This window comes from Chiloscyllium plagiosum, unplaced genomic scaffold (assembly GCF_037043375.1).
Source record: "Chiloscyllium plagiosum isolate Xiang-an unplaced genomic scaffold, Cpla_swu_hap1 HiC_scaffold_11, whole genome shotgun sequence".
NCBI classification, from domain to species: Eukaryota; Metazoa; Chordata; class Chondrichthyes; order Orectolobiformes; family Hemiscylliidae; genus Chiloscyllium; species Chiloscyllium plagiosum.
Window position 1 is genome coordinate 46,427,730 of NW_028270149.1, and position 27,383 is coordinate 46,455,112.

At 39.8% G+C, this 27,383-nt stretch overlaps 1 protein-coding gene across 12 annotated transcripts in view; it reads left to right on the top strand.

Annotated features, from left to right (window-relative positions):
* The window catches only part of dlg3 (discs, large homolog 3 (Drosophila)), a 546,829-nt gene that overhangs the window by 448,859 nt on the left and 70,587 nt on the right, over nt 1–27,383 (top strand). The window contains exon 1 of one of the 12 annotated variants that reach the window (XM_043704758.2): nt 26,214–26,823. The exons of 9 other annotated variants lie outside the window; for them this stretch is intronic. Coding sequence is in view for 2 of the 3 variants with exons in the window: in XM_087992022.1 (XP_087848148.1) it covers nt 27,345–27,372 (28 nt within the window). In the remaining variant the exon portion in view is untranslated. Of the gene's footprint in view, nt 1–26,213; nt 26,824–26,999; nt 27,057–27,101; nt 27,373–27,383 lie in introns of those variants that run through there. 2 more of the 12 variants (XM_087992021.1, XM_087992022.1) reach the window with 2 other exon arrangements.

Sequence of the window (27,383 nt, forward strand, 5' to 3'; positions counted from 1 at the left end):
ATGCCTATCAAATGCCTTTTAAATGTTGTTATTGTATCAGCCTCCGCCAATTCCTCTGGCAGTTTGTTCCATACATGAACCACCCTCTGTGTGAAAACGTTGCCCCTTATATCCCTTTTATATCTTTTTCCTCTCACCTTAAACCTATGCCCTATACTTCCAGACTCCCTCACCCCAGGGGCATGGATAGCTATTTATGCTATCCATGCCCCTCATGATTTTAGAATCCTCCGATGCTTCAGGGAAAACAGCCCCAGCTTATTCAGCCTCTGCCTAGAGCTAAAACCCTCCAAGCCCTGAAGAAGGGCTAATGCCCGAAACGTCGATTCTCCTGTTCCCTGGATGCTGACTGACCTGCTGCGCTTTTCCAGCAACACATTTCTAAAACCCTCCAACCCTGGTAACATTCTTGTAAATCTTTTCTGAACTCTTTCACCTTTCACAACATTCTTCCTACAGCAAGGAGACTAGCATTGCATGCAGTATTCCAAAAGTGGCCTAACCAGTGTCCTGTACAACCGCAACATGACCTTCCAACTCCTATACTCAATGCACTGACCAATAAACCAAATGCCTTCTTCATTATCCTATCTACCTGTGACTCTATTTTCAAAGAACAATGAACCTGCACTCCAAGGTCTCTTTGTTCAGCAACACTCTCCAGGGCCTTACTGTTAAATCTATAAGTCCTGCCTTGATTTGCCTTTTCAAAATGCAGCACCTCACATTTATCTAAATTAACCTCCATCTGCCACTCCTTGACTCATTGGTCCATCTGATCAAGATCGCATTGTTCTCTGAGATAACCTTCTTTGCTGTCCACTACACTTCCAATTTGTGTGATTACATGGGAAGTGCTGTAAGGGTGTGGGGAGGTGTTGAGAGTGGAGCAGGAATAGAATAGCAAGCCAAAGGACAGTAGGTAAAAAATTTCATAAGGCTCACCAGGCGAATGGCAGAAACTAAACAAAAACAATCTATTGAGATGTTGGCATAAGAATCTTGTTTAATATGTGATGGGAATACGTGACTGCAATGGATTAACTCAAATGCTTTCCACAGCTATTAACACTGAAATGCACTCAAACTGCAAGAACTAGCAGGTTTCGCAGGGAGAAACAAGCAATAAGATAGCGAATGAATAGCATTCACACCTGATGAATCTATCATTACACTCATGAAAATCAGTGCAACATTGGTTGGTGAACAAATAGCTATGACAGATCCAATCTGATGTTAGATGCTGAGATGACTTCAAAGAGGCAAGTTCAAGCAGAATATTTGACTCCCTCTCTTCCCAGGAAGAATACTTGGAAACTGTGACAGGTATTATGCTAAGTTTGAAGCAATCCTCAAATATAGAAACTGAGAAAATGAGTATGTTGATTTCACTAATAAAGCAATCACTGAGGGTTTAGAATGCCCAAATCAATCATTGTATTAATGGAAAGTTAAGAATAAAAATCTGCTGACATAGATTGACAATGTGCTGCATACAACTCCATAACAGTTATCACTCAGAAGGGATGATCCAGCAATTCAAGATACCGCAAGGAATAAATCTCTGTTTCAGAGATTCAGGATACTTCAAAGAAGAAATTATCTATTTCAGTAAGGAAGACACCCTCTGAGGGAAAGCCATGTGACTAAATGTCCTCTTGTTTAAAACGCCCTTTAGACCTCCCACAGAAAAGAAGAGAATCAAACGCAACTGCGTTCTATTCAGCAAATTACTAGTCTTCCAAGTGAAAGTGTTCTGGCTGAGTATTGAGATTTCCAGATTGACTTAATTTGTGAAGTGAGAGACTTGAAGGGGAAGTGGGAAGCATTAAATGCAATTATATATGCACAAATGTATAATATTAAGAATAAAATATAAGCTATGGATGAGTTGTTGTATGAGTCTGTAAGGGTCCAAAAGATTTCATGCCCAGGAATGCCATGGACCCCTCCCATTATGATGATGATATCATATGGAATTGTGGGCAGAACAGCAAGGATCCCAGAGCAATGAACATAACATCTGACCCTCCTCAAAGTCACCATAATAATGCCAATTTTATCAGTGCAAACTGTAACTAATTACTAACATGCAATAAACTATATCCTGTTAACCAAAACAGCCTCCTCTGGTTAGACCCGAAAGTAGTTTCTCTCTACCACACGAGACCAAGCAGGCCATTTAGATTCCTGCACTTAAACTGGATGGTGGTAAGAACTTTAATCATGATTAGTAGTTCTTTCAATATAGTGAGCTTGCATTCCCAAAGAACAAACATCTCCTCCTTCTGAGAATACACTTCCAATCTCTCCCCCCTCACTTCTGGTAGCTTCTCCTGCTCAACATGAAGCCTGTTTATTTCCCCTAGTCACATTCAATTCCTAAAGAATCGTCTATTGTGTACCCATGTTGGAGAATATATGGTTTGTGCGAAAGCCTTGATGTCAGCAAGGGATCCTTCAGCTCCTTCTGTCCACTCCCTGGAGATTCATAGACTCATAGAGATGTACAGCACAGAAACAGACCCTTCAGTCCAATGTGTCCATGCCGACCAATATTCTAACCAAATTTGCTAGCACTTGGCCCATATCCCTCAAAACTCTTCCTATTCATATACCCATCCAGATGCCTTTTAAATGTTGCAATTGTACCAACCTCCACCACTTCCTCTGGCAGCTCATTCCATACACATACCACCCTCTGCGAGAAAAAGCTGCCCCTTAGGTCCCTTTTATATCTTTCCCCTCTTACCTAAACCTATGCTCTGTTTATTTATCTTATCCATGCCCCTCAGGATTTTATTAACCTCTATAAGGTCACCTCTCAGTGTCCAACGGTCCAGGGAAAACAGTCCCAGCCTGTTCAACCTCTCCCTATAGCTCAAATCCTCCAACCCTGGCAACATTCTTGTAAAACAAAAGAGACTGAAACAATATTGGAAATGACCAAAGTGGTATAGGCCTACATTTTCCTCTTAGTGTCAAAGTTGCATCATTCACAATTGACTGCCTGACAAATTCCACACTTATGTTGCATGTATCTGCTGCAAACAAATTTTCCTCTTTTCACAGTAGCATCTAGTGTATAGATGAACAGCAAGAACTTCTAGTGCATATTGTCAGTTACATCAGGTCCTCTTTGTCATCATGAGTTGAAGACAAATCCCTTGATGTCAGTCTGCAGTTCCATGGAGAAGAGTAATTTCAATTATTTTTAATATTTTCAAGCAGTTATGACACTTCTAACACTTATAATAGACTTTTAAAAGAATTTAAATATTTCAAACAGTTTTTAAAAGTTTGCTGAGCTCAGTCCTTTGAAATTAACATCACCAAGCTCAGCACCTGCCCCAGTACCCCATAATTTGTCTCTTCCTCACCCTATCCTCCCCCACTCCAGCTCAACTATATCCCCCACCCACTCCTTCGCCATCAATTTCAAAAAAATCAGCAAATGGACTATAAAGAGTTGGCCCTAACATTTCACATGAGAAAATTCATAAAAGTTGCAGACAAAGAAACAAAGTTTTCTAATTAAAGATCCCTGCAGCTTTAATTGGATGCCAATTGACTGTCTGATTTGCATACTTCCTTCAGACATGAACAGTGCAAACTCTTAATGCCTTTACTATTCAGGTTGCTTCAAGACAGAAATGTGCATATATGCCAAGAATACTGAGCAGCATTTAGAGTACCACAAAGAAAGGTGCTACTGAGCCCAATTCTCATCCAAAGTTATCTGTTTAACTAATGAATATGTGAAAAAAAGGTCAAATAATGAAAATAATGCTTGAAAATGTTGACTCACATCTGCGAGATGATTGACCTTGTACACTTTTTTGTCTGATTGTGATTAGTTATAATTTTGGATAGGTCAACAAAGAAAAATCTTGTGGCAATTTCAGGGGGAAAACCTATTGAAAATACCTTCATACTCCACAATGGAAACAGAAGTTTTAGGAGCTTATTTGACACAGCATTAGATAAATATACTGAGCATCCAGATCTCTAGTATCTCATAAACTTCTCTTTAATCGGAAACTTGTCAGGTCACTACTCTCTAGTTGTGCTAACTTTCTTTTAATTTTTCTCTGCAATCAACCTGTTCTTCCAAGATTAGAAGGTTTGTTGACGGATTATCTGTGTCCAGTTTCTCACTCTTCAGCTACTGTTCAGAGATGTGCTACAGCAGATAGTTTGTAACTTTCCTTATGCCAGATATCCAATCTTAATTGCCATAACAGTCAAATGTGAGGTTAAAGCAATTGTAAGTTAGAATTTTGAACTCCAAAATGGCAATGATAACATCACTTTTGGATGCTACTTGATTTTATCAGCTACCTGCTCTACATAGATCCTCAATGGCATCAACAGTGTGAGATTGAATATGATATATGAGGCGAGCTCTACCTCAAAGGTATTTTTGCATGCTACAGATGCTTGTCTTACCTTTGTGCAAGAAATTTGCAGTTATTATACACTGAAAGGATTATTGTTGCTTTTTACTGCTGCTGAATATTGCTGATTGTTAGGTTGCTCAGTCAAAAATATAAATAATTCTTGAAAGATCTTGAAATACATGCTGACAGACAATGCCATGCAATCTGAATATATGGTGTTGAATCAATACCTAATGAAAATATTTCACAAAGTATTGGAAAAGGCTGATAGTTAATTAAACACCAGTTTCTACATTACCTAATTACACCTTCAGGCAGAAGACGATCACACTATCTATCTACAGTATACTGTAGACATATTTCTAAAATCACTAAAACATATTTGTTGACAAGAACTATTTAATTTCCTCTTGAAACCTTTTAAAGTTTTTTGTTCTGTCACCAATGCTTACAACTTGTTTGTCACACTTACCATCTTTTTCCCCTATTTTCTTTCAATATCCTTAAATGTTAAATATACTCTTTGTTTTCAAACTCTGTATGTGATTAAAAAAAAGGTTACTTTGAACCAGTTCATCCAAACCTTCCCTAAATTGAAATGCTTTAACCATGCGTCCCATCATTCTCCTCTTTACAAGGCAACAGAGATTAACTGTGATCCATCTTTCCTCATACATGGTCTGGGCTCAGTCATGGAGCCTTCTCCATATGCTGTACAATAATTTGATATATCATGAAATAAGGAATTAAAAGCTACATGAAGCCCTACAGGTATAATCACACCAGGGTGAAATGTTCTACAAAGATTTCTCTTTGAATTTATATGTTATAATCTTGCTATACATCCCAACGTGTTGTTTATTTTATGAACAGCCTTGCCAGCATTGTCCTTTTTATTCTTCGATGCATGTGAGCATCAATGACTAGGCTGATGTGATTTTGCTTCCAGTGGGTATTTTCCTCAATTCAGCAATGCTCATGTTATTCTTCTAATATGGGAAAGAGAGTGTAGATATTGTGATATTGAAGAATCCAACAGACAACTGTTAAATTTATTATATACAAACATGTCCCTCATACAGAGGTCTCTGGGCTGACATTAAGCATGTTGGCTAAAGTAGAAAATCATGCTTCTATTAGTGTGTCATGATTCATGGGATCCAAGTTAAGATAAACTCAGATCTTTATGTCCTCAGGTCACATGCTGTCATGATATCTTGAGCATGTCCCTTAAACCTATATTGATATGCTGACCATGAGACATAATTCAACAAAGGCTAGCTTTTGTACTTGAACTGAGTGGCTTGCTGGACCATTTCAGAGGACTGTTAAGAGTTAATCACATTGCCGTGGATCTGGAATCATCTAAATGCCAACACAGATAATCATGGCAGATTTTCTTTCTAAAGTACATTGTTGAAACAGTTGGTTTTTTATTATGATTGATGGAGGTTTAAAGGTTTCTGGACTCTTTTTTTCAGATTTTATTAATTGAATTGAAATTCCACTTGTGCCCGTGGTGTTCTCACAGAGAAATTTAGGCTCCACAAAACCCCAGGCAAGATCCATATCTAATTCTGATATTTCCAATACATTTCAATTAAGCACGTTTTGCTGCCATTGCTAAATTAGGACTCGGGCTGCCTGCTTTTGATTAAATGTTATTTTCAGGACAAATCACCATTATTTTCAGTAAACCAAATGGGAGTGCTTTCCCCTGAAAGCAGTTTGCCACATCAAAGATTTACAATTACATTAAACAAACAAAATAGTTTATTCTTTGTTTAGTCAATGTATTTGATTCAAGCTGAATTCAGGTAACTGTTTTATTTGACAAAACAGAAGTGGCTATGATTTTCATCCTTTCAGTAACTATGGTACATGGCTGGCATAATCTGTCACATTCATAGAGTCATTTATGCAGCGGGAGGAGGCCATTAAGTTCAACGGAGTCTGTGCGAGTTTTCTGTAGAGCAATCCAGACAGCTCCATTCCACCTTTAATACCTGTTAGTATTCACATGCTATTAGTGGATTTTTTGGATTCCTTTTAGTTTAGTTGCCATTCCATTCTCATTCTCATTTCTTTTAATCTTTCTTTGAATTGAAATGTTTTGTTTATTCCAAACCATTTTCAAATAAACTGGCAATTGAATTTAAATCTGTATCTTATTTTTGTGTAAATTCCATAATGTTATGTCCCTACATCAAAAATTGGAAAGGATGGGGAGTGGAGTGAAATATACAGGCAATTTGCAGAAGTTTTCAGAATGCAATCTGTGCTTTGAGAAAGTGGTTTGCAGTGTTTTCTGACCATAACTCAGATATCATTCGCAGTTAAAGGAAACAGTGTGTAGGCTGTCATCTCATAAAGAATTGAGTATTAATTGCTTATTTTCTTGTTTTTTTTAAGACTTCCAAAGAAATGAGCATTGCTTTCTCAAAACTTATTTAATGCAGATTATACCATTTATCAAGAAAGGTTATTTTCTGCTACAAATTTCACAGACACAGGATAGAGGATAGAGAATAGCAGATTGTGAAGGTAATGATTGGAAGAGAAAAGCTGTTAAACACAAAATATAGTCCAGTAACAGCACTAAGTTTGATGATATGGGAACCTGAAGGCAAGAAAGATGCCAGAGAGTCCAGTGCCATATTTTTCACAAAGTACAGACTGAATGTCATGTTTTGAAGGGTAGTTATACAGACATCCTCTGCATGTGCTGGAAGCATTTAACTGGGTAGATTGTACGTCAATTAGTGTTCAACAGTTTGAGATGTGCACATAGTGTTGTCAGCTTCAGAAGAGGCACTAAAGGAAATTCTTAATTAATGAAAGCCAGGAGCATGAACATAATTTAAGAATATATGCAATAACAATCAATACAATGATAATAACCAGAGTCCTAACCCAAGAAGGTGAAACTGAAGAAAATGGAAAAATCTTGGTAAAGGTTCAGATTATCACAGATGATGAAAGATGTGGTTGTGAGATCAGAAAGAGATCTGAAATAGCCAAGACCAAGATTGTCAGAATGAAGGACATGTTAACATGAAAGCAACTAAACTTTAATTGTAGAAAATTTGCTCAAGTGCTATGCTTTGTCACCTTATATGCTCAGAGACAAACAGCCTATTCATACGTTGAATGTATTCAAGGTGTAGATGTATTGAGGACATTTGATATATCATATACAGAGTGAAAGACTAATGGAGTGCTGAATTGGCTGGAGAAAAGAAGAAATTTGGCATCCCATTCAAAGCAAAAGATACAATCAATATTTTAGTCACATAATTAGAGCAGATGATGGATACAAGCTGACAATTATTGGCAGGAAAGACCAAAAGTAAACATAAGATGCTGTTGAGCTATGTGGAATATGTAAGGGCAGCACCAGGCATGAACAGTAAAGATATATGTCAGTCAACCTTCTGGGAAGAAGATGACACCAGTGAATGAAAAAATAAATGTGCTCTTAGTGCTTACTCTGAGCAAGTGGTTTTGTGAGCCAGAGGTATGCTCTTCCTCTCAGTTGTCTTCCTCAGGTACTGTTTGGTATCAGTATCTGAAAACATAAATGCAGAGGTCAAGGATGGGAGATAAATTGAAAGCAGGAGCTCTGTAGTCACATTGGCTGTAGCATGTACTTCATAGCAGATTATGAGATAAGGATGGTGGAATTTGGAAATGTGTGTGAGGTAGAATCATTCTGCCACTTTGGATGTCTTCAGCCATGCCATTTGTCACAACTGCAGTCTTGGCCTGTAGGCCCATACTACATGCCTATCCTCTGCCAATTCTTTGCTGCTGCCAGAGTGCACCTCCCCCTTTGAGGGGGGTCATATGGTGGAGCAGGGTTGAGCGCCTGAATGGCCTACTCCTGTTCGTATGCTCATATGTTCCTGAATGCCAGGGGGTATTGATGGATGAGTTTGGCCCTGAATGGGTAACGTGTGGTTAATAGGGGACAGCAATTTAAGATGCATTCACTATGTGACCACTTTTATGAGGTAATTGATCTTTGCTTCGTTACTATATTAAAGCCTTTGGGGGCAGATCTCTGCATTGATCTCCATGACTGTCTGCTCTGATTTTATTCCAAATGTTTGTCTGAAGAACCTCCTAGTCTTCTAAGGAAAGATCTTTCTTACTTACTTTCTACTTTTAGCCCTAAGGGTTTCAGAACTGTGTGTGAAAACAGTTTAGCCCTGACTCTGATCTGCTACTCTAGTTTCCAGTGCGAAGACCCCACCATCTGCTTCTAGAACCCACTATAGCCAGAGTGCACCTCCCCCTTTGAGAGCTACTGGTGCTAAATTTGTTGCTTGCTTTGCATGTACCTGGACCAACTACTGAGCCACAAAACACGTTTAACATGAGGATACATTCCACAATCATGGAGAAGAACAGGCAGTATGAAGTTTGTATTTACTTGTACCTATGGTAATGGAGCATCATGGTCTCCATGTTCGCTCGCAGAAATTACTGGATTTTCAATATTTTGTTTAGTGAGAATACGATCTTAGCTTTGAACACTCACCTTTGGACATCATCCTCTGCCAACAAAATCTAGAAGACTAAGCAGTTGGAATTGATCTATTCTGATGCATCTCTGTTTACAGAGCTGCACAGTGCAAACATGCAGCTCCAAACCCAACCATCTCAATTTCAATGTATGTATTTAGCAGCTATTTTTTAATTAACCTGCTCAGATGTTATTACACATCTCTGGAGCAGATAGGACTTGAACCTGAGTTCTTTGTTTCAAAGGTAGGGGGACACTGCCACTGAAACACAAGAGCCCTTGTTTGTATTTTATATAGAGTCATAGTCATAGAGATGTACAACATGGAAACAGACCCTTCAGTTCAACCCATCTATGCCAACCCAATCTAGTCCCACCTGCCAGTACCCAGCCCATATCCCTCCAAACCCTTCCTATTCATATATCCATCCAAATGCCTCTTAAATGTTGCAATTGTACCAGCCTCCACTACTTCCTCTGACAGCTCATTCCATACACAAACCACCCTCTGCATGAAAAAGTTGCCCCGTAGGTCTCTTTTATATCTTTCCACTATTCAGAAATGTTATACGCCTCTGCAGCAAGTCGGATTGAACCCGGGTCTACGAGAGCCAACTCAGTAAATGCCCTTCATCTGTTTATAATTAAATACAATTAAAATTTGACCATTCAGTTAGATCATAAGTGGACGAAATCTTAACTTCATTTACCTGCCTTGACTCTTAATGCCCTTGTCTAATAAAAATCTGTCACTCTCTACTTTGACATTTTCAATTGACTTTACATCAACACCTGTTTGGGGGAGAGAATGCCAGATTTCCACTGCCCCTTTTGTAAAGAAATGATTTCCAATATCACTCTTGAATGAACTGCAATTAGCTGCAATTTTAACGCTGTGCCCAGTTCTGGACTCCCTACACCAGATAAAATAAATTGACCCTCTCTCTCTCTCTCAAGTCCTTTAATCACCATATTTAATCACCCCTTAATTTTCGATATTCAAAGGGTACGAACAAAATCTATGAAATTAGTGTTCACTAGTTCTTCAGCTTTCCACCAATGGGGGCAGTTTCTTTCCCATTATCCTGACTAATCTCTCAGGATTTTAAACATCTATCAAATCTCCTCTCAACCTTCCCTAAAGTGGGGCTCCAACTTCTCCAATATATCCACATAATTGAAGTTTCTGAACATCATTGGATCTATCAGATATATATATCAAATTTAATTAATCCTGGTGATTAATTAGATTTACTACAGCTGGCCTTTTTGTTACCTCGTTTGTCATTATGCTATTGACAACATCTTCTGCCTTAGTAACGTCAAGTGCAAAATATTTATAAACTCAATTATGCCTTGTGCCTCCACAGTAAATCTCTTTTTGGTCCATAATTGAGACCACACCACCTTTGAAACAATTTTACTATTTAGTTCCTACAGCGGCCTTTTGCTGTTCCTTAGTCTCATATTTTCTTTATTCACCCTATTTCTCTAATGTATTTTGGACCTTTCATTTGTTATAAGCCCTTTTTCTTCTGCTAAACTAACATTTATCTCCTCTTTCGTTGATGGAGATTTGGCTATGTTTATTGTGCCTTTTTCCTCTGTGAGAATGTACCCCAACAGTATCCAAACCACCTCTCCTTTAAAGATGGCCTCTTGTTCAGTTGGAGTTCTCGTTTAACCTGCCAACTTTGGTTTCAGATATATCTGAGCCACATCTGTTCTTACTCCATTGAAATTGGCTCACCCCAATTAATAATTGCTCCATATCTTTTTCCATTGTTAACCTAAACCTTGGTACTATGTTTACTATTATAAACATACTTCCTAACTGACACTTGATCAACTTAATCAACCTTATTCCCTAAATCTAAGCCAAACAATACTTCCTTCTCTGTTAGCTCAAAACACTGATTCAGAAAGTTCTCCTGAACACACCCTTGCAACTCTTCCTCCACTATGCCCTTTATACTGTTGATGTGAAGGTGCCGGTATTGGACTGAGGTGGACAAAGTTAAAAATCACACAACCCCAGGTTATAGTCCAACAGGTTTATTTGGAAGTACTAGTTTTCTGAGCGCTGCTCTTTCATCAGTAGCCGTGGAGCAGGATAGTAAGACACATAACTAGTGTCATGCAACTGAAACAATATATTGAACAAACCCACCATATAAACTTGAGTAATAATCAAATTTTTTGACTAAATTTATGGGATCGACTATTACATAGATACTGAAATTCATGCCTGTCAAAATTTATACTGTATCATTAGCAGAGGCCCAACTGATCTGTAAATGAACAAGAGGGGGGGTATTGAATTATGGTAATTCTGGAAACCTGGAGCAGAACACAACAGCCAGCGTACTGGAAGACCGGGAACAGAGCAGAACAACCGGCAGACTGGAAAGCCGGAGCGGAACCTGACAGCCGGCACACTGACTTATAAACATCAATCTGTTGTCTGTGATGAACTAGGGTCGACTTTTACATGAGATATATGGAACATTCCAGATTATTTGGCCAAAAATAGGGGGTCGATTTTTACATAAGATCGACTATTACTCGAGTATATACAATCGATTGCTGTTAAGTCTTTTACCTTTTAGAATGGATTGCAGGTTTTGGTTCTTAAAGTCACATTCTTGTGATAACATAAGGTTATATAAAAAAAAGTGACATCTCAGCTTGGACAATGCATTTAACATGTGAGATTAGAGTCTGTCTGTATCCCAATCTTGAGTCAAACCGGTTCTAAATCCAAAGCAGGAGTTTATAAAATGTTGCATGGATTGACTGCCTTCAGATTGTATACTTTTTGGGCAAAATAGAATATGTCTGCAAATATAATTCTGCAAATGCAAATTCATCCCAAATGTGTGTGTGCATGCATGAGAAAGAAAGAGTGAATGTGAGTGTGTGAGTGCACGTGAGAGAGTGTGTATTTGTCTGTGGGCATGCTTCGTAGAGTGTGAGCATGAGTGTGATGGCGTATAAGCCTGTGCAAGAGTGTCTGTTTGGGTGTGGGTTGGGGTGTGTGTGTGTGCGCGCACACACACACGTACGTGCGCGCGAGAGTGTTAGTGGGGTCACCTGTAGTGTGACATAAACCCAAGGTCCTGGTTGAGGTCATGCAACGGACACCTGAAGGTGCTGAAGGATGTCCTCATAAGAACAGGATACGATGCTCAACTCATTGATCGCCAGTTCTGATGTGCCACAGCAAGAAACCATAATGACCTTCTGAGGAGACAGACATGGGATGTAACTGATAGGGTACCCTTCATTGTCCAGTACTTCCCGGGAGCAGAGAAACTGCGCCATGTTCTTTGCAGCCTGCAACACATTATCGATGTGTTGCCAAGACCTTCTCCATGCCTCCATTTCTCGCCTTTAAACAACCACCAAACCTTAAGCAGACCGTTGTTCGCAGCAAACTGCCCAGCCTTCATGTTAACATAAGCACAACGTCGTACAATCCTGTCACGACAACAGTTGCAAGATGTGTCAGAGTGTCGACATGGATACCACCATTACTCATGGGGACACCATCCACTATGTATGCGGCAGGTACTCGTGACTTGGCCAGTGTTGTCTATCTCATACGCTACAGGCAAGGATGCCCTGAGGCCTGGTACATTGGGAGACCAAGCTGATGCTACCACAGCGGATGAATGGACACCACACAACAGTCACCAGACATGGATGTTCCCTCCCACTTGGAGAACGCTTCAGCAGTCGGGGACATTAGGCCTCAGATGCTCGGGTGACCATCCTCCAAGGTGGGCTTCGGAAGACACAGAGTGGCCGAGCAGAGGCTGATAGTCAAGTTCCATACACATGAGGATGGCCACAACCAGGACCTTGGGTTCATGTCACATTACAGGTGAACTCAATACACTATATAGACACACACACACAGACCCTCTCTCATACATGTACACGCCCCACACTCACACCCATGCACACTCATGCACACAGTCTACTAAGCATGCACACATGCAAATACACACTCTCTCGCAAATACACACTCTCTCACTCACACTCACATGTGCACTCTCTCCGTCTCTCTCTCTCTCTCTCTCTCTCTCTCATGCATCCCCCCACACACACACATATATGTCTATGGGGTGAATTTGCATTTGCAGAATTGTATTTACAGATACATTCTATTTTGCCTAAAAAGCATACAACCTGCAGGCAATCAATCCATGTAACATTTTATAAGTTCCTACTTTGGAAATAAAATCAGTCTGACTCAAGATTGGGATACAGACAGACTCTAACCTCATACCTTCAATGCATTGTCTGAGCTAAGATGTCACTGTTTTTGTATAAAACCTTACATTATCTTGAAAATGTGACTTAAAAGAAGTTCTGGGATTTACATATTTTCAAACCAAAACCTGCAACCAATTCTAAAAGACAGCAATCTAGGTTTTTTCTTTATATTGTTTCAGTTGCAAGGCACTGTAACCATTTGCTATAAATTATGTGTCTTATGATCCTGCTTCACAGCTATCTGATGAAAGGGCAGCACTCTGAAAGCTAGTGCTTCCAAATAAACCAATTGGACTATAACCTGGCACTCTGAGATTTTTAACTTTACACTGTTGTTAGCGAAATCTACACGAGGATAATTAAAGTTCTCTATTTTAACTACTCTATATATTGCACATCTCTGTAATTTCTTTAAAAATTTCATCTTCCATATCTCGCCTACCTATAGAATATACCCAGTTGTGTACCAGTGTCTCTGTTGTCTTCCGGCTGCAACCAAATAGATTCTGGCCTTGATTCTCTCAAGGATATTTTCTCTCTTGAACACTGAACTATTCTGTTTAAGCAATGCTTCTACAGCTCATCTATTACACCTCTTATTTTTCTTTAACACTTGTTCAGCAATATTTAATATCCAGTCCTGTCCTTTTCTAAACCAGATCTCTGCTTTCATTACAACAAAATATCTCCACATGGCTAATGCACCTGTAGATCATCAAAGTTATTTACCACATTCCCAGCATTCACCTACACGTATGGTAAGCCTAATTCAGACATGATTATATTGAATTATCTCTTACCCTGATGTCATGAATAACTTAGTAATTAATATTCCAGTGTTATCTATCTAGTATCACCGCCAGGTCCTCATCTCCCTGCTTAAGGGTTTAAATGCTCCTCAATAACAGTAATAAATCAGCTTAGTTTCAATGCAAATCACTGTATCACAAGTCCTGTTCAGAACTGATTCCAAAGTCCCAGCAGTCGAAAGCCACCTGTCCACCCATCCATTCATCTTCTCTGCCCTCCTATAACTAAGTTAGAAATCACACAACACCAGGTTATAGTCCAACAGGTTTATTTGGAAGTACTAGCTTTTGGAGCACTGATCCTTTGTCAGGTAGCTGCCTGATGAAGGAGTGGTGCTCCAAAAGCTAGTGCTTCCAAATAACCCTGGTGGACTATAACCTGGTGTTGTGTAATTTTTGCCGTTGTCCACCCCAGGTCTGATACCGGCATCTCCTCATCAATCCTATTTCTATACTCAGTAGCCTGTCGGGACTACTCAGAAGATTACATCATTCAACCCTAGAAACAAGACACAGAATCAGTAAATTCTGTTGTTTGCATTTATACTATCTTCTTACCCCGTGTGTCATCTTTACATAGGTATTTGTCTGAAATAAGTTAAACTGCATAAACATTAACTTCTGGTAAAAAAAAACCCTTGGAATTAATTATTTTCACTTATCACAGAGTGAATGTATGGAAAATGTTCCCAGGTAAAACACCTAATGTAGTTAAAATTCAGCATATTGAAAAAGATTTGAATAATACTTGATAGAAGTGTGATGGATGTGAGGATACATACAAATACACTGTGGAACATCATGGTTCCTGCTGAATGAGGACTGTGCTGGTGTCTTTGATTTATAGTATGCAATTTCTGAGTCATGTTGAAAACTACTTGGTATAAACATGGACAAAAGAGCTGAATTCTAGAGGTGATTGCCTTTAGCATCAAGGTCACATTTGACTGAGTTTTGGCATCAAGGAGCCCAAGTGAAATAAGAGTCAATGGGAATCAGTGAAAAAGCTCCCCACTGTTTGGAATCATACTTAGCACAAAGGAAGATCGTTGTGGTTGTTAGTGATCAGTCATCTCAGTTCCAGGACATCAATGACTTTCCCTCCATCATAAAGTCAGAAGTGAGGAGGTTGCATGGTAAATTATGGATAAGGTTAAAGGAGGGGAGGGCTCAGCAGAGGTTATGGATAGAGAGTATGGAAAAGGACAGGAATCTAACTTGAGGCACAGCAAATAAGTGGACAAAAGTGACCTAGTGGCTCAGTGATTAGCATTAGGAATTTGGGTTCGATTCCAACCTTGGGTGACTGTCTGTACGGAATTGGCATATTCTCCGTGTGACCGTGGGCTTCTGCCAAATGCTCTGGTTTCCACCCACAGTCCAAAGATATGTAAACTAGATGGATAAGCCATGGTGAATGTTGGGTTACAGGGATAGCATAGGAAGATGGGTCCAGGTGGGATACTTTTCAGAGGATCAGCGCAGACCTGATAGGTTGAATGGCCTCTATCTATACTGTAAGGATTCTATGACAACTATGAGAAAGGGGACAGACAACACAGGACTAAGGGTATTGTACTTAAATGCATGCAATATAGTACAAAACAAGGCAAATGAGCTTGTGGTGCAGATTGAATTATAGAATCCTTACAGTGTGGAAACAGGCCATTTGGCCCAAAAGTCCACATCAACCCTCCAAAGAGTATCCCACCCCAACCCTATTATTCTACATTTCCCCTGACTAATGAACCTAGCCTACACATCCCTGAGCACTATGGGCGATTCACCTGACCTGCACATCTTTGGACTGTGGAAGGAAACCCATGCAAATACAGGGAGAACATACAAACAATCACCCAAGGCTGGAATCGAACCCAGGTCCCTGGTGCTGTGAGGCAATTGTGCTAACCACTGAGTCACCGTGCCACCCAATTGTTTCTATTGGGAATTTGGGAGAAGCAAAATATTTCCATGTTTGTATGCTGCCAAAGAAATGACCTCAGAATCAGTCTGGTAAGCAAATTAATCAATAAAATTCATCATTAGCTTAACCTGTTGACCTAAACTTTTAGATTAAATTTCTAAAGAGCTCATAAACTTTATATTCACTAAATCTCAAACAATTTTAAACATCTAATTATTTGATTCAGTGTATGTTGGGTTTTAATGGATGGATGTTAATTTATAATTGAAGAGCTCATCATTTATCACCATAATAGGTGTGGGCGTAGGGTTATCAAACAGCAGTTTTTTAGTTTTTTTCCAGATCTCCAATTCCTTGCTGTTCAAGTGGCACTGGATACTTGCAAGACGCTGACAAATTTTTGAAACTTTGCAATGAGGTTTAGAATTGTAGTCTGTTGTCCCTCGATCCAACATTTGCTCCATGTGGATATACTCCGTTGGAAAACTTTCCTGAAGGTGCTAACTACCATGTTTAATTTTACTCATGAAGGTTATGCTACAAAAATAAGCATTGAAGCTCATTTTGCCTTATAAAAAGCTAAATGGAAAATAATCAGTAGACTGGACCTAACTGGACACCTTATTCAATATTTTAAAACTTTCAAAAGGGTTTGGGATGGGCAATGTCATTGTTTTTAGTTCTTTCAGATTTCCAATTTGTACTGCTTAGATTGAAATTGATAGGTACAATCTTTTGGGTATCACAGAGACATAGCTGCAAGGGGATCAGGGCTAGGAACTAGACATCCAAGGAGACACTCCTATTGAAAGGGCAGGCAGATATGCAGAGTGATTAGGGTTTTCTTGTTAGTAAGAAATGAAATTAAATTGATAGCAAAGAATTGATACAGAGTCGGGAGTTGTAGAAGCTGTGTGGGTAGAATCGACGAACTGCAAAGATCCTGATCGGAATTGTGTACAGGCCTCCAAGCAGTAGTTTGGATGTTGGGAAGAAAATAAATCAGAGATTAAAAAGGCATTTAAGAAAGGCACTATTACAATAATCTTATGGAACTTCAATATACAGGTAGACTGAGAGAATCAGGGTGTAGCGGATCTTAAGAAAAGGAATTTGTGGAACATTTACAGAATGGGTTTTCAGAGCAGCTCATGATAGAGCCCAGTTGGGAATAGGTATTCTGGATTTGGTGATGTATAATGCGACAGACTTGATTAGGGAGTTTTATGGTAAAGGAATCCCTAGTGGGCAGTGACCATAATATGATAGAATGCACCCTGCAGTTTGAGAGGGAGAAGCTGGAATCAGATACAATGATATTCCAGCTGAGTAAAGGTAACAACAAAGACATGGGGAGTTGCTGGCTAGAGTTGATTGGAATGGGATCCCAACAGGGAAGACTGAGCAGAAATGGTAGATGTTTCTGGGAATATTTTGAGAGGTGCAGCATAAATGCATCCCAAGAAAGAAGAAACATACTAAGGGAAAGATAAGGTGGCCATGGCTGAGAAGAGAAGTCAAGAACAGCATGAAAGCAAAAGAAAAAGCATATCACGTGGTGAAGGTTAGAGTGAACCCAAAGAACTGGGGATCCTTCAAATAAAGGAGAGGATACATAAAAAAGCAATAGTGAGAGATAAGTTGAAATATGAGACTAAACTAGCTAATAATATGAAAGAAAATTACAAGATTTCTTTTCAATTTCTAAAAAATAATAGAAAGGCAACAGTGGACGTTGGATCAATGGAAAATGAGGATGGGGAAGTAATAATGGGGAAGAAAGAAATGGCAGAGGAACAGAAAAGGTACTTTGTGTCAGTTTTCATGATGGAAGACACCAGCAGCAGAGTAGAACTTTAAGAAAGTTAGGGTCAGAGGAGAGTATAGTGGCTATCACAATGGAGAAGATGCTAGGGAGGCTGAAAGGTTTGAAGGTGGCTATATCACCCAGTCCAGATTAACTATAATCTATGAACTCAGTCATGGTAAAGTTTGAGCCTGTTACTAAGGATGAGATTGTGGAGTACTTGGATGTACATGGCAAAATAGGGCTGAGTCAGCATAGATTTATCAAGGTGATGTCATTTCTGACAAATATGTTAAAATATTTGAGGAGGTAATGAGCAAGTTAGATGAAGCAGAGCCAGTGGACTTAATCTATTTGGATTTCCTGAAGGCCGTTGACAAGGTGCCACACAGGAGGCTGCTAAATAAGATGAAAGTCCATGGTGTAGAGGGCAAGGGTTACTGATATGGCTAGAGGATTTGCTGACTGGTAAAAGGCAGAGAGTGGGGGTAAACAGATCTTTGTCAGGATAGCAGCTAATAACTAGCGGCGTTCCACAGGGTAAGTGTTGGGACCACGACTATTCATGTCATACATTAATGATATGGATAGAGGAACTGAGGGCATTATTACTATGTTTATAGATGACACAAAGATAAGTGCAAGGATAAGTATTGTTGAGGGAGTGGAGAGGTAGCAGAAGGACCTGGACAGACTAAGAGAGTGGAAAGAAGTGGCAGATGGAATAGAATAAAGACATGGACCACCTTCTAATTGGGAAAAGACTTCAGAAATAAGAACAACAAAGAACAATACAGCACAGGAACAGGTCCTTCGGCTGTCCAAACCTGCGCCAACATATTTTGCCCTTCCATACTAAAATTGTCTTCACCTACAAGATTTGCCCAGGTGCTTCTTAAATGCTATTGTGTCTGCTTCCAACACCACCTCTGGCAGCGTGTTCCAGGTACTCAACAACCTTCATGTGAAAAGTTGTCTCACACATCTCTTTTAAATATCCGTTCCCACCTGCCCAACCTTGAATCTATGCCCCCTAGTAATTGACCACTCCACCCTGGGAAAAAGCCTACAGTTGGCAAACTTACTACACAAACTAACAGCCATGTTTTCCTCCAAATCATTTATGTAGACCAGGAACAACAGAGGTCCCAGCACTAATCTCTGTGGAACACCACTAGTCACAATCCTCCATTCTGAAAAGCATCTTTCCACCACTACACCCTGTCTCCTAGGACTAAGCCAGTTCTTTATTCATCTTGCCAGCTTACCCCACCATGTGACTTCACCTTTTGTACCAGTCTCCTATGAGGGACCTTGTCAATGGCTTCACTAAAGTCCATTTAGATAACATCAATCATCTATGCCGCCTCCTCAAAAACTGGATCAAGTTAGTGAGGCATGGCCTCTCATGCACAAAACTATGCTCTCTATTGCTAATAAATGCATTTGCTTCTAAAAGCATATAGATCTCGTGCCTGAGAATCTTTTCCAATAATTTCTCTACTGCCAACGTGAGGCTCAAAGACCTGTAATTTCTTGAATTATCCCAGCTACCTTTCTTAAATAATGGGACAACATTGGCTATTCTGCAGTCCTCCAGGACCTCACCTGTGGCCAAAGAGGGTGCAAAGATGTCTGTTAGTGCTCCAGCAATTTGTTCTCTTGCCTCCCACAGTATTCTGGGATGGATCCCATCAGGACCTGGGGACTTTTCTGCCTTAATACTTTTTAAGACACTCAAAATCTCTTCCTTTTTAAAAGCAACTTGGCTTAGACATTTGACACCTCCTTCCCTGAGATTATGCTCCACCAATTCCTTCTCTTTGGTAAATACCAAAACAAAGGATTCATTTAGAATCTCTAACTACCTCTTCTGGATACACACATCGATTCCCCCCTTTGGCATTGAGTGGGCCAACCCTTTTCCTGGCAACCATCCTGGTTTCATATATGATAAAAAGTCTTGGGATTCTCCTTAATAATGTTTGCGAATAGCTTTACATGACCCTTTTTAGCCATTCTACTTCCTCGTTTAAGTTCTTTCCTACTTCCCTTATATACTTCAAGGGCTTCATCAGTTCCCATTCTCCTAGACCTTATTAATACTTCCTATTTCTTTTTGACCAAGGTCATAACATCTGTGGTCATCCATGGTTCATGTAACTCAGAACATAGAACATAGAACAGGACAGCACAGAACAGGCCCTACCGCCCTCGATGTTGCACCAACCTGTGAACTATTCTCAACTCGTCCCCCTACACTATCCCATCATCATCCATGTGCTTATCTAAGGATTGTTTAAATATCCCTAATGTGGCTGAGTTGACTACATTAGCAGGTAGGACATTCCACGCCCTTACTACTCTCTGCGTAAAGAACCTGCCTATGATGTCCATCTTAAATCTATCACCCCTTAATTTGTAGTTATACCCCCTCGTACAAGCTGATGTCATCATCCTAGGAAAAAGAATTTCGCTGTCTACCCTATCTAATCCTCTGATCATCTTGTATGTCTCTATCAAATCCTCTCTTAGTCTTCTTCTTTCCAATGAGAACAGACCCAAGTCTCTCAGCCTTTCCTAATTAGACCTTCCCTCCGAACCAGGCAACATCCTGATAAAGCTCCTCTGCACCTTTTCCAATGCTTCTGAAATATGGTGACCAGAACTGTGCACAATATTTCAAGTGTGGCCATACTAGCGTTTTGTATAGTTGCAGCATGATACTGTGGCTCTGGAACTCAATCCCTCTACGAATGAAACCTAACACACCATATGCCTTCTTAACAGCACTATCAACCTGGGTGGCAACTTCCAGGGATCTATGTACATGGACTCCAAGATCCCTCTGCACATCCATACTACCAAGAATCTTTCCATTGACCCAATACTCTGCCTTCCTGTTATTCTTCCCAAAGTGCAACACCTCACATTTAGCTGCATTGAATTCCATTTGCCACCCCTCAGCCCAATTCTGCAGTTTATCCAAGTCCCCCTGCAACCTGTAACATTCTTCCAAACTGTCCACTACTCCACCGCCTTTAGTGTCATCTGCAAATTTACTAATCCATCCATCTATACCTGCGTCTAACTCATTTCTAAAAATGACAAACAGCAGTGGTCCCAGAACAGATTCTTGTGGCACACCACTAGTAGCCGGACTCCAGGCTGAATATTTTCCATCAACCACCACTCGTTGCCTTCTTTCAGAAAGCCAGTTTCTAATCCAAACTACTAAATCACCCTCAATTCCATGCCTCTGCATTTTCTCCAATAGCCTACCATGTGGAACATTATCAAAGGCTTTACTGAAGTCCATGTATACCAAGTCAACTGCCCTACCCTCATCTACATGCTTGGTCACCTTCTCAAAAAACTCAATGAGGTTTGTGAGACACGACCTGCCCTTGACGAAACCATGTTGACTGTCTGAAATCAAATTGTTGCTTGCTCGATGATTATAAATCTTATCTCTTATAATCCTTTCCAAAACCTTTCCTACAACAGAAGTAAGGCCCACTGGTCTATAATTACCTGGATCATCTCTACTGCCCTTCTTGAACAAGGGCACAACATTTGCAATCCTCCAGTCCTCTGGTACTAAACCTATAGACAATGACGACTCAAATATCAAAGCCAAAGGCTCCGCCATCTCCTCCCTAGCTTCCCAGAGAATCCTCGGATAAATCCCATCCAGTCCAGGGGACTTGTCTACTTTCACTCCTCCTAGAATTGATAACACCTGTTCGTAACTAAGCTTGATCCTTTCTAATCTAATATCTCGTACCTCATTCTTCTCCTCTACAATATTCTCCTTTTCCTGAGTGAAACCTGATGAGAAATGTTCATTTAGCATCTCTCCGATCTCTACAGGATCCACACTCAACTTCCCACTTCTGTCTTTGACTGGCCCTATTCCTACCCTAGTCATCCTTTTATTCCTCACATACCTATAGAAAGCTTTAGGGTTCTCCTTTATTCTATTTGATAAAGACCATTCGTGTCCTCTCTTTGCTCTTCTTAACTCTCTCTTTAAATCCTTCCTAGCTGATCTGTAACTCTCCATCGCCTCATCTGAACCATCTTGCCTCATCAACACATAAGCCTCCTTCTTCTGTTTGACTCTGACTATGATTCTAAGAAATACCCAGTGGGGGATGATATATTAACATAAATGCACTTAGGCCTACAGAGATTTCTAAATCTTGCATAATTGGCTCCACTCATCAGGTTCTGAAATGTGTGTTACTTAGTACAACACAGATTATTTTTGCCACAACCTAACTGCATAAGTTGAAAAGGCGTTTAAGGTGTTAATTTGTGCAATAACGGAGGGTTACTCTTTTTAAATCAAATTCGTAGTATTGAGTTGGGCCACTGCAATAAAAGTTGGAAGGGGATTATTTTAAATTGGGAAGAAAAATAAAGAGACCTAGTAAAATTACAATACTAGTTATAGAATTCACAATGTCTTCCTGCTTTAGCAATCTATTCCCTCAATTCAATATTGTAATGTTAAATTTATATATAACCTTTAGTTGGACATTTGGCATTGTGCATGCACATGTTCTCCATCCTGCAAAAGAGACATTGAAGTACTGTAGGAAATGCAGATAAGCTTTGCAAGGATGCTGCCAGATCTGAAAGAATAAAGGATTTTTCCTCTGGAAGATTATTAGCACACCTCAGTTTTTTTTAACATTATGAATGGGTTCTATTGAATTAATGTGAAGCAACTGTTTACACTGGTGAAGGAGACTAACCGTTGAAATAAAGAATTAATAGAATGTTCGCTCTGTGCAAAATGGTAGAATGTGAAACTGGCTGCCGCATGAGGTGCTTGAAACAGATGGCATGATATGGCCAGCTCCTGGGCAAAGTTTCCCAATTTGTTATATTTTCAGATGGAACTTTTGGAAAGTGACAAAGATGACTGAAGAGGGTAAGGCGATGGCTGTTGTCTACAAGAACTTTACTAAGGCATTTAACAAGGTCCCTCATGGTAGCTAGTCAGAAGATCAAATTGCATGGAACCTACGGTGAGTTGGCAAGTTGGATACAAAATTGGCTTGGCCATATCAGACAATGGGTAGTTGGGGAGGGTTTTTTTTTTTCTAAATTGAGGTCTATGACGAGTCGTGTTCCAAAAAGATAAGTGCTGGGATCTCATTGTTTGTAATATATATAAATGATTTGGATGAAAATGTTTGCAGTTAAGTTTGCAGGTGATATGAAAATTGGTGGAGTTTTGTATAGGGAATAGGTTATCATAGGATGCAGCAGGATATACATCAGCTGGAAAGTTGGGCAGAGAAATGGCAGATGGAGTTAATTCAAACAAATGTGAGGTAATGCATTTTGGGAGGCCAAGTGCAAATGAAAAGAATATTGTAAATGGCCAAACCCATAGGAGCATTGATATACTGAGGGATTTTCAGGCTCCAAATCCTAGCTCCCTGAAAGTGGATAAGGTGGTAAGGAAGACATATGGCATGCTTGTCTTCATCTGTCAGAGTATTGAGAATAAAAGTTGATAAGCAATGTTGCAAAACTATAGTCAGGCCATATTTGAAGTACTGTGCACACTGCACTATAGAAAGTATGCACTGATCACTGTACTATAGGAAGGAAGTAGAGGCTTTGGAGAGGGTGTAGAAGAGATTTACCCGGATGTTACCTGGATTGGAGTGTATTAGCTATAAGGAGAAGTTGGACGAACTTGAATTGTTTTTGCTAGAGCATTGGAGGCTGAGGGGTGACCTGACAGATATAAAATTATGAGAGGAATGAATAGGATGGATAGTCAGAGTCTCTTTCCCTGGATGGAAATGTCAAATACTGGTGGGGTGGTTTATGGTGAGAGGTAGAAGTTTAAAGGAGATATATGAGGAAGGTTTTTTTGCACTGTGGGTGGTACTGCCAGGGGATGTGGTAGAAGCAGAACTGTTAGCAAAATTTATGAGGCATTTAGACAGACACATCAATACACAGAGAATAGAGAGATATGGACCATTTGCAGCAGATGTGATTAGAATAGCATCATGGTTGGCACAGACATGCAGGGCTGAAAGGCCCATTCTACTTATTGGTCTATTTTCCAAGTTATATACTGATGACGGGTGTATTGGCCTCCCCTTCTTTTACTCACCTGCTTTCGTTGAGGATACCTTTCTCCCAAACCAAAGAATTTAATTCTAAATTGAGCCAAATTGTCCAGCTTTTTTGAATTAACAAACGAATAAGTTTATTCATTGCTAAATGTGATAAAATATCATAATGCAACACTCATAATATACATTAGGACTGAGAAATGAGTCCAAAATAAAACAAAGAAGTTAAAAATATATATGTGGATCAACCTCTGAATCATTCATTTTACACAGATAGATCATTGTGGCTATTACAGTCAATGTTGGTAATTGAATAGCTGATTGCAAGATTCTTAGCTTTGCTAGTTGATTGACATTTTTTCCCTGGTTCCTTTTGACAGTGGCTGGTTGCCAGGGCTCAGAGAGAAAGAATGTATTTTTCCTTTCTTTACCTGTAATGTAGAAGTATTTAATAGCTGATCTAAAATTGTGACCTTCACAGCATTTACTAGGCCACTAAACACCCAGACCAGGGCTGAATTTAATTTTATACCTTTTTTTACCCATAGATCCAAATAAGGCCAAAAGATAAAATGTGTTTGCTGCTGCTGAGAGGGGTTGGGTTGTCAGATTCTTTTTCCTGATGAAGGGTTTTGCCTGAAACGTCGATTTTCCTGCTCCTCGGATGCTGCCAGACCTGCTGTGCTTTTCCAGTACCACTCTAATCTAGATTCTTGTTACTTGTTTCTCTTTAGTCTTTCCAATTGAAGTTCTATGACTATGGGGGTGACAATCCAAAATTCCTCTTCAAATAGCCACTCAAATTACAACTAAAAGATGAATGCCACTGTGTCTCATTTTTAGAAAGAAGCACATTATAATTAAAAATTCATGAAATGTGCTTGTGAAAATCACGTGCATTTAAGAGGAGACTTGATAGATATATAGGGGAGAATAAAATAGAAATGATAAAGTAACTGAGTGGAAAGAAGCAATTGTGGAATATAAACATTATTATGGATCAGATCAGTTGTGTTTTTGTTATGAATTCTAGTTCTGACTTCAACACAAAGTGTAAATTGAGTAGGGTCAAGATTAGAGTGGTGCTGGAAAAGCACAGCAGGTCAGGCAGCATCCAAGGAGTAGGAAAATCGACGTTTCGGGAAAAAGACCTAATGAAGCCCTGTGCTTTTCCAGTACCACTCTAATCTTGGCTCTAATTTCCAACATCTGCAGTACCCAATTTCGCCTAGTAAGTTGAGTAGGCACAATTAAGGTGAGTGGCAAACTGTCTGTAGATGTTTGAGGCATGGAAAATTTAAGCTCACAAGCCTCATCTGCATGCATTGATGAGTTTCTTGCCCAAACCTGGCAGGAAACAACACATAGTGAATGATAGAGATATAATAATGACAAGAAAGAAGTGGCCTCCAGGGAAAGAATAGTTGCCTGATTCTCTGGTATGTTGAGTATATGTGAAGGACAAGGGAATTCGAAAACCTTTCATGTGGTAACCAGAGGCTGCTCCTAATGCTACAATTAAAGTTGTTTTTTGAAAAGTGAAAGGATTTGCCTTTTTGTGCTTTGCAGAACACAATTGCTCTTTCTCCTGGGTTAGCATGATAGTCCCAATGGTTTTCACACTCAAGTGCATATTTAAAATTTTAGTCAGCCCTCAATAGAATAATCAAAGTTTGATTTAAGCATTTTGAAAAGCTCCCTTTGGATTCCAGCAGGTGTATTTCTGAACTGTTCAGATATTGTTGGAAATCAGCATGTTTGTCTCATGGGCAATTTTTAAATGCCTTGATAAGGTATCCATTGCGTGCATAGGGTTTAAATTATCTCTTTTGTCGATCTACAATGATAGGATTAATGTATGGAACAATATATGAGTCAATTTCAAGAAAATCTCCAGCTGAAGCTTGAAAGACGTGTGAAGTTTTTCCACCAGCTTTGCTTAGCTCTGCTTTGCAGCAACACAAAAGCAGCAGTGTAACTCAGTGTTTACTGGCCTGATTCCAGAGCACAAAGGTCTAAGAGCCCTGGGGAAACTGCTGTCTCACGCTATTTTATTTTGAATCCACGCTGAACTACCGTGATGAAGTTGCATTTTCTGGGCGATTCTTAAATTATAAGAAATCCAATTTAAATGTTTTTGAAAGTATAGTCATTAACACCTGTGTTAAAATGAATCATCTGGGAATACACTTCTCTATGTGCTTTCACATCACAGTTATGCTCGTAGCAGGTTGGGATATTCCTTTGTGTTCTAAGGGGACCTAAGGTAACCATGCAAAAGTTTAAATTGTATGCATCAATTTGATGTGCAGCCACAGTGAATTGTGTTCGCTTTGAGACATAGGGAGACAGAGACTGACTCATGCTGTGCCAGAGGCGGGACTACTTATGATAATAAACCACATGGCGTGGTCTTCATTGGCTGGTTGCGTCAAACCAGGTTGTGTCCCACTCTTTTGATTTTCACAAACCGGTTTAAGCTTCACTAAGCAGTAAGGTTAATGATTCACTCTTTTGACCTCGCCTTGTTCGCTTCACCTTATACACTGAGAAAGATTTTAACGAGTCAGATTAAGTAGGGGGACTATTTCATTTACGAACTGATCACTCCAGGAGGCCAGAAGTTGATCGTTGAGCTTCATGTCTGTTTTTGAGCAAAAGCTGTGATCAGGCGAAGTCCTTTAAGCTCTGCTTGAGAAGTGTTTGCGTCACTGCAGGCTTAGGCAGGGCAGGTCAAAGCTGAGCCAGGGCAAATTCGCAAACAGCACGCTTTTATCCTCCTTCGAGCAGCTCAAATTCCATCATCCTGCAGGCGGGGGGAGGGAAGAGGAAGTGATCGCAAAACCTGGGAACTCAATCTGGACTGATGTGCGAATCTCTTCATTATCCCATGCTGGTGTATCATTGTGTTTCAAACTTGCGGACACTTCCACAATAGCCGCAGCTTTACTGACGCTCTGAAAGGTGCGTATGGTTTTGGATTAATTCTGTGGGGGAGGTGCATTGTAAAAGATGAGGATCGTCTTCTCAGACGTATTAATCCTGTAGCAGCTGCTGGGGCCTTTGTTTTATGGATTTACCTCCAGAAAGGGGCAGCGCGGCAAAACACATATTCGGAAGTGTCGGTGATACTACAGAGTTGACGTATCTCAGACCATGCGTCGAGAAGTGCTATTTGCTCCAAGATTATTACATGGGTATAGATGTGAATACGTCAGTGTCTACCCAATATACAGTTTGCCCTTAAGTGAATGATTTAACTTAACCATAAATCATTTTGATTTTTTCATCCGCTGTTAACCAACCTTCTTACTTGAATTATTCATCTGTGCACTTTGTTGTGGGTTTCTCCATGTACGATGAAGCCGTGAACCTCATCCGATAATCGTTCTCACTTATTGATAGCAGGGATTCACAGGCGACAACAGCTGCTACTCTACTGGAGATATAGGAGACACAGTCGTTCCGGGCTCTCACATGCTCCCATGTACCCGACTGAGTGCAACATTGCTAGTGAGTGGGAG